Source organism: Paecilomyces variotii (assembly GCF_004022145.1).
Source record: "Paecilomyces variotii strain CBS 101075 chromosome Unknown C8Q69scaffold_11, whole genome shotgun sequence".
NCBI classification, from domain to species: Eukaryota; Fungi; Ascomycota; class Eurotiomycetes; order Eurotiales; family Thermoascaceae; genus Paecilomyces; species Paecilomyces variotii.
In genome coordinates this window covers 717,889-726,267 of record NW_021167150.1, presented here as the reverse complement: position 1 = coordinate 726,267, position 8,379 = coordinate 717,889, and the positions used below count along the sequence as shown (strand labels likewise).

At 51.5% G+C, this 8,379-nt stretch overlaps 2 protein-coding genes across 2 annotated transcripts; both read left to right on the top strand.

The window, feature by feature from the left end:
* The first annotated feature begins 1,681 nt into the window (after positions 1-1,681).
* C8Q69DRAFT_79531 (putative E3 ubiquitin-protein ligase PIB1) lies at positions 1,682-3,815 on the top strand. The gene is made up of 3 exons (XM_028634044.1): positions 1,682-2,776; positions 2,836-2,967; positions 3,022-3,815. The coding sequence occupies exons 1-3, from the start codon at positions 1,817-1,819 to the stop codon at positions 3,517-3,519; spliced, it is 1,590 nt and encodes a 529-aa protein (XP_028482677.1). The 5' UTR covers positions 1,682-1,816; the 3' UTR covers positions 3,520-3,815.
* A 992-nt stretch (positions 3,816-4,807) lies between these two features.
* On the top strand, positions 4,808-7,649 carry C8Q69DRAFT_406826 (putative C6 transcription factor; the record flags this gene model as incomplete). The annotated part of the gene is made up of 4 exons (XM_028628135.1): positions 4,808-6,204; positions 6,260-6,543; positions 6,592-7,142; positions 7,188-7,649. The coding sequence occupies 4 exons, from the start codon at positions 4,808-4,810 to the stop codon at positions 7,647-7,649; spliced, it is 2,694 nt and encodes an 897-aa protein (XP_028482676.1).
* Between the last annotated feature and the right edge of the window lie 730 nt (positions 7,650-8,379).

Genomic DNA, 8,379 nt, shown 5'->3' with positions numbered 1-8,379 from the left:
CATAAAGTCTGCATGCGCGCCGTCTCTGGCCGCACATCTATGCCGTTTTACGAATTTCCTTTTCCTGAAAACAAAAGCCTTTTGTTTTGTTTGGCGTCTACCGTCTGTACATGTTGTCGGTATTTTGTGACTGGGGATTCGTGGTAACAAGTGAGCGCTTCATGAAGGTTTTCTTTTCTTGATTCCGTTGCATCTTTGACGAATCTCCTTTTCTATTTTTATTTACGCCTTTTTTTAATGTTTTGATCTGGCCTGCACATGGCATGCCGGCGGGGGAAAGTATTTTTGTTTATCTTTCTTTTGAGCCTGGGGCGCTTGACCTGCAATACGTGTGTGATCTGAGCTTCGATTCGTGTATGAATAGATAGGGAAGTTGGGCTGTGATCGAGCCGGAAGATCAGTTAGGATGCGCATGCATATCGACTATACAGAGCGTTGCGATAATAATGCGTGAATCGGCAATTTGCGTTTTTGATCATGAATATACTCTATTTTATTAATACTAGCTTAACTCCATACCTGAGCCTGTGACCATAGCAGCCGACCCCGGTGGTTTTTATTGTATGGCACTGCTGACGAAGTCATCGCCCATAGTTAATTCCTCGATGTCAGTAGAAGCTCATTACTGACATAGTTCGATATATGTTGGTTCAGCTGCCTTCCCACGGGTATCAGTATAGCTTGAGCTGGTTATGGAGTCTTCGTAGCTGTGGCGAGTGGTCTCGTGAGAAAGATCGACGGTCGGTGACTCTGTCAGGCATTCTCGTTGGATTTGATCTGTTATTTTAGATCGGGATTTCAAATCAGATTTTTCTCATTTAGTAAATATTTTCTGCACGATTCTACCAGGGTGGCAAGGAGAATGAGAATTGGGTGCGAAGCTATTAGTTTATCTGGTTGCTGATTAGGATTGGGTCTTCCCGCTGGACTGTTCGTTCCCCGCCGGCGAATAATTCAAGACATTATTGATAACAATTGCTCTCTCTCTCTCTCCCCTTCTGACTAACTTCGGGGAGAGGAAGAACGTCACTACGAAATTTCCTTTTGGTTTCTTTCTTGTTATATTTCTTTTTTTCTTTTCATCTGAAGGGGGAACCGCATCGACGAGGGGGAACTCGAAGGTGGAGATTGACGACGTCGTTCTCTCGTGCTTCGTTTCAGCTTCCGCTGCTTCGATTGAAAGTCAAGTCAAGCACAGGCCCTGTCGACGTGTACGAACTACGAAAACTAACCGACTTAACCTCCTAACTACTGACTACGGAGTAATTATAGCTTACTCTGCTTTGGCCCTGGCGGAGGACTTGTTCTTCGTCTGAAACCCGTCTCTCTCCGTGGCTCGTTCCATCGATCATTGCTCCGATCGTCGCAGATAAGGGATCGACCCTCACGCCATCTTTCGATCTGGGATTTGTTGCACGTTGGTTTTGGTTTCTTCCTCTCGAGAACAGGAGGAGGCGAACTGTGAGAGAGAGAGAGAGACACTTTTACTCGTCTGACCTGTTCTGAGGAATCATCGAAAAAAGAGAAACATCGTCGGACGCTCATTCCGGTCCTTTTCCCATCGGATCTCTCTCTCACGATAGACCCCGTTTAGTTATTAGCTATCGTCTGTGCCGCATCAACCCTGGCATCCTTGCGCAGTGCTGTCCATGACGGCCCGTCGTCAAAGCGGCGGAGACTGGTCTCTTCTTCCTCTTCTTCTTCTGTGAGATCAACGCAGTTGTCGTCCTCGTTGTCGTCCTCATCCTCATCCTCAACCCGCACCCGCCCGCCGCTCTCCTCGTCCGCGACGGCCCCTCCCTCCCTACGAAGGTTCATGTCGTCCCAGTCGAGCTCCTTTTCCGATGCGTTCTCCGCGTCTGTGAATTCTTTGCCTTCCGGTCCTGCTGGTTCGGGGTCCGGTTCGAGTCGGATACCGGGAAATGGTGGTGGAATGGGCTCTATACGGTCCTCGCATGGCGAGAACGACGAGCAGTACAGGAGACAGCTGGATCGGAGACGGGCAACCTCGATAGCAATGGAGCGCAAGAGAAGGCTGACTGGCGGTCTGGATGATGCTTCCCGGAGACGCTCATTGACCGTCAGCGGCTCTGATCCTGGCTCCAGCAGTCGGGTCGATTTGCAACATCGACCTTTGCCCCCACCGCCGCCTCAGACGGGCGAGGAGGATGCTGCGCCAGGCTCGTCCCGCGCTACGGCTATTGATATCTTGTCGTCTCCAGATGCCTCGTCTCGACAGACGAACGGAGCGTGGCCGCGGACTAGGCGGGAGAATGACTATATGGACTACATTCTACCGCGGTGGCAGCCGGATGATGAAGTGGACAATTGCCCCATCTGCGGGACGCATTTCAGCTTCTGGTATAGAAAACATCACTGCCGCAAGTGCGGACGGGTCGTCTGTGCGGCATGCTCCCCGCATCGGATTACGATCCCTCGTCAGTTTATTGTGCGGCCGCCAGATCCTAATAGACGACCGGCGTCGATGTTCATTCCTCCCAGTGCGGCTTTTTCGCAGGTGGCGGATTTGACCGGTGACGGTGCTCAGCAATCAACGCCGTCCGGGGAGGATCAACTGGCGTTTAATCCTGCCCTGGGTGGTGGCGACGAAGTTCGTCTCTGCAATCCATGTGTTCCTGACCCGAACCCTGATCCCCCGCCAGGATATGGTGCTGTTCGATCGGGGTCAACAGCGAGTCAGCCATTGCATAGACCCCATCATTCCATGTCCGCTGCCGCAGATCGGGATGCACGAAGGCGTAGATATGGCATGTTGGTATGTTTATTATCATGCGCCTAGAACTTTTGGTATAATGATTGCTAACTAGTTGATAGTCTCAGTCTGAAGAGTCTGGCACGTCTGGCCTGGCGTCATACGGGGGTCTGGGCTATCGTGCTTCGTCCTATTCTGATAACCACGATTCTTCACCACCGGCCTACGCTTCTCCCCGTACTTTCACGGGACAGGTAAGTACTCGGCGATGGTCTTGCCGTGGAGCAAAAAAATTAATTAGTCAATAGGCATCCCAATTCCTGGGATCATTTGGTTCACGACCATCGCCCATGCACCATCGGGACTCGTCCCGGGATGACATTGCCAGTTCGTCTTCGACGGGTCTGCGCCCTAGACAGTCCTCTCGCCCGCATCGCCCTCGCGTTGACGAGCGCGATATCTGTCCTATCTGCAACCACATTCTCCCTCCACGGGGCCCGGATGCCAGCGAGGAAGCCCGGGAGGCTCATATCCGCGCATGCATCGAGGGCCATGGGCGCTCATCACCACATAGTGGCAGTCCGTCGTCGCAGCCGCCACACCCGATGCGAATGCTCGCGTTCACCGCCACGGAGAAAGACTGTGTCGGCCATGATGGTATGCCGCAGGAATGCACCATCTGCATGGAGGAGTACGAGGTCGGGCAGCAACTGGCGCGTCTGGAGTGCCTATGCAAATTCCATAAGAGCTGCATTGTCGAGTGGTTTGGACGGAAGAAAGAGTGTCCTGTCCACAAAGCTGGCTGAGCGGATCCCCAGTGGAAGCGGCTCTTGATTTTATTGTTATCCCGATATCCTAGTAGATATGTCTCATGCGTTCCTTTTGGGAGTCGTTCTGGTTATAGGAGGTTACTTCACCGCGGCACATGCCCCCGACAGTTTGGTTGTTCCTTGTTACTGCCCCTCGCGCATCCACTGGCGTTTGTATCCTTTTCTTGCTTCAGCCACGAACCCTGTCTCTAGCGTTATCGTCAAGTCGGTCGTTTTGGTTATTTTCACCGTGTTACTATCCCTGGAAGGAATGATTGGGTATTGTTAGCTAGGAGTTGGATCTGTGTACGATGGCTGGCTGGGTCGTTATCGACAATATGATCCCATATTGTTTATTTGGTGTATTTGTGACTGTAGCATAAATAATACAGCGGATGTAATCGGTCGAATAAGTGTTCCCCGCACCATCGAAACAACGAGGGGAAACACTCGTAAATGCGCTGGGAATCCGCAACAAGTCCCATTAGTGAGGAATATAAAACCAATTAATAAGTTCTTTATCGCAAAGATTCACCTGCTCTGGCGTGAGGAGAATGTGGACAGAAAGAAGGCAAGCAAATGAATCATTCAGTACAGCCGAGCAACCGGCCGTAAACGGAGGAAGCTAAGTTGAACCACTTCAACTTCTTTTTCCTCCCAGCGAGTTCGTTCATTCTCTCTTCCACTCCTTCTCGGCCAGCATCGATCTTCTGCATCGGTTCGCTTCAGCTCACCAACCCGTGCAGAGGGGGGCTTTGACCTCACTGAGATGATCTTCTCTGACGCTTCTTGTTTTTGCTGTTCTGATAATAGATCATAATCATAATAAACAGATCTGATCATCGGGGCCACGGCGCCCGATTCACCGTGTCGCCGACCACAGCGGGACTCGCGAGAAGCGAGAAGCTCGAGCTCCACGGCCGATAAGTAGATATACTTTTAGAGTGCAAAATAAAGTGAGTTGTTTGATGGAATCGCATTGCTGTTTGCTGGGATGGAGTTATCCCCGGATTTCCCGGTGTATGCGCGAACCGTTTCGCCTGCTCCCCTGGAGATGGCCGTCCTCCAGGGATGGGAGCGAATGAACACAGTAATCTTACTCGAAAGTGAATGAATTCATACTCGATTGGAAAAGCTGACGTGCGCGCGAGCGCTTTGTTTCCCAGGCCCCCATCCACGCCCGCGCTTACCTTTCCCCGTGGGACCACCACGGAGAATATCACCGGTGGCTGCGATATCCCTGGTTCCTGTGTTTTGTTTGTAGTCTATCGGTATCGCGGAGACCATGGAGATCGATCCTCGTCTGCGATCTCCCGGCGACAATACTACTGGCGGTGTAACCGGTTCGCCAGCCCTACACCACCACGCATACGAGCCGACGCCGCAGTCTGCGCATTCGACTACGGGTGGATATCCGGAGGTGCCCTCGCATGTCTCACCCAGTGATCAATTCCATTCGCCTACGCCGTCCTCCAGCGGTCATGGTTACTACGGTGCTGTCCCTCATGCGTCGCACTCCTACTATCCCAGCGAACCGGCCGCTATTGCAGGCGCGCCGTCTCATGAACAACACCACATCGATCCTGATGACCCTCTGGGGGATCTGAAGCGCCCGCGCGCGTGCGAGGCTTGTCGACAGCTCAAGGTCCGCTGCGAACCGGATGATAACCACCCGACTGGGGCATGTCGGCGGTGTGCAAAGGCTGGCAGGACGTGTGTGGTGACGGCACCTACGCGCAAGCGCCAGAAGAAGACGGACAGTCGCGTCGCGGAGCTGGAGAAGAAGATTGATGCCCTCACTGCCAGTCTGCAGGCGACGCGCGGTCAGAATCCCGTGGCGGAGGTAGGGACACCCCGACTATATACTGAGGAGCCGACCCCGCGACGATGGCTGGGAGGAGGACCGCCTCCACGGCAGGGCGTTGACCGTCGAGCGTCGAGAGATACTTCCGTCATGGGTTCTCCAGCACATCTGGCGGGTAATAAGCGACAGCATAGTGGTGAATTCAAGGGTGCTGGCTACGGCGGCTTTCTCGCACCGCAGAATCCGCGTTCTCGCAGCCCGCAACCGGAGCAACAGGCGCGCGACGTTGGGGACTTATCTGGGGTGTGGAGCAGCATCTTCGTACCGAAGCCAGATGCCGGACATGAGTTTGCGGACGTCATTGACAAAGGCCTTGTGGATGTTGAGATAGCGAACAAGGCGTTCAATCGGTATGCGGCGGATATGGCACCTGTACTGCCCTTTGTCGTTTTCCCACCTGGCACGAAGATGGGTGACATTCGAAGGACGAAGCCGATCCTCTTTCTCGCTATCCTTTCCGTTTCGATTAGTCCCTTCCAGCCTGCGATCCACTTGCAACTGACCAACGCTGTCTATCGCGTCATTGCAGAGCGGGTCCTCGTCAAGGGCGAAAAGACTCTCGAGCTTGTGCAGGCGCTCCTCGTGGCTTGTCTCTGGTATCCTCCGCCAGACCATTTCGAGGAGCTCAAGTTCTACCAGTTGATCCATATGGCAGCCATCCTGGGTATGGATATTGGTATGAACCGGCGGACAAGGACAAAGCACAAACCGCCGTTTGGGGTGTGGCGGGAGATCCTTGGGAAGAAAGCTAGCTCGTTGGACCCAGATGCTCCCGAGACGAGGAGAGCGTGGGCAGGATGCTATTTTATGGCTTTACTGTATGTTGTTGGCTTTGTTTGTCGTTGTTTATGAAACGTGAGCTGACGAATCCAGATCAACGTTTGCTCTGCGCCGTGCGCTACTAGTGCGGTGGTCTCCTTATATGGACGAATGTCTCGATATCTTTCAGAATTCCCCGGATGCGCTACCGTCTGACAGGTCTTTGACGCACTGGCTGAAGCTGGCCCGTATTGGCGAGGAAGTCAGTTTTCAGTTCTCCATGGACGATCCTGTTACGAGTCTGTCGTTGCATGATCCCAAGGTCCAGTATGCCCTGAAGGGTTTCGAAAAGCAGATGGATCAGTGGCGCCGAGAAATCCCTTCAGAATTCTATTCCCGTATGCAGCATCCCTTCCTGAGACGGGGCAATTACTAATGAACCATAGCTACCATGAGGCATTTCGAGCAGATCCTCAACGTCTACATGCACGAAATCGCAATGCATGTGGATCATAACATCGACGACTTCAGACCACCCTTTGTCTCGTCAGCGCGAGAGGGCGCGCTGACCGAGCATACTACCCCTGCCCATGTGGACGCTCTCACCTCGTGTCTGACATCGATCCATGAGTCCCTTGATATCATGTGCTCGTTGGATCAGAAGACGATCCTGGCTCTGCCGACCATATTCTTTGCGCGGACGTCCTACGTGGCGGTCGCGCTGATCAAGCTCTTTTCGGCTACCTCTGCACAGGACAGCCGACTAGGACAGGTCTTTGACCCTGCCGATTTGAAGGTGGAATACTATCTCGATAAGGTTACTCAACACTTCAAAGTGGCCGGAAATAATGATGGCGGACGGACGGTAGCAAAGTTTGCCGTGGTCTTGAGTATGTTGAAAAACTGGTTCTTGAAGCGAAAGGACCATGACTCGTCCAGGGAGGGCAGCAGCCAGCAAAGGTCCTCTGAGAAGGGAGATCATGATAAAGTATGTTGTGTTTTCTTTTATGTCTGCTTTTTGTCCAGCTGCTGATATGGATAGCAACAGCCGGGTACCACGCCTCTTCATCTCCTCAGCGAAGTGGCCATGGATGCGAATAACCGACCGGGATCGAGCCAGATGCAGTCCCAGGAACAGTCGCAGTACCCGCCTCCGCCTCAAATCAACGGGCCTGGAGTTACTGTAGGTTCGGCTCTAGCCCAAGATCAGGGACACGGTGTGAACACCATGCAAGATACATGGTCCCAATATCCTCCGCCGCCCAGCATCTCGGCCACTTCGACCTCTCATCAACTCTATTCCCAACAGCCCACGGCCTTCCAACCGCCTCCAGGTCAGGAATACCCGATGGTGACGGCAATGGATCAACCTGTTTACGCTGGCTTCGTCCCTGAACTGGGCATGCAGGTTGGATTCGACGCAGACAATCTCTTCGGTCTGGGCAGTATCCTGGAGGACGGCTTCTTTGATTTTGCCGTGGATACGAATCCGAATTCATTCTGACGACCTTGGTAATTCAACTCTGTTGGATCAATTGCGAAGTCAGGATTCTAAAATTTTTTAGATACATACGCATGATAATTCTCCTCACCCTCACCCCTCTCTACATGTACATGTACATATACATTTTTCCATTATTGAATGGCGCAGGATACATCCGGGCGTTTTGGGACTTGTCATTTGGCATGTAGCATGGTTTGTTTAGTTGTTATGTGATAGGATACTGGAGATTAGAGGAACGGAATGGAAAAAGCAATGTGTAGATGAATAAATATCCTGGTGTATTAGAATATCTAGGAGAGAATTAGAAATAACAAACATATACTGTGGCAACTCGGTGGACAATTTATTGACAGATTTCACTTAGGGCTATTCGTTTATATAAGCCTTGTAACTAACTATTCATATCCATCCCAATCAATAGCTAGGATTGATTCACCGTCAAATCTAGAACGAGTTATATACCAATGGTTATATACAACAACAGCAACAACAACAGCAAACAAAACGCAAGCAACCAAGCAACCAAGCAAGGACGCAACAATAATATAAACATATGCGAATCCTGCATATCCAAAACCAAAAAAAAAAAAACCACTATAAAGAAGAAAAGTATATATAATAATATATACTCCCTCTTTCCGTAACTTCCTTCCCTTCCGAGTTATAACTATATATACCCAAGAGTTAACACGAGAGCATAAAACAGATTTCCACCCAGATATATAATAAA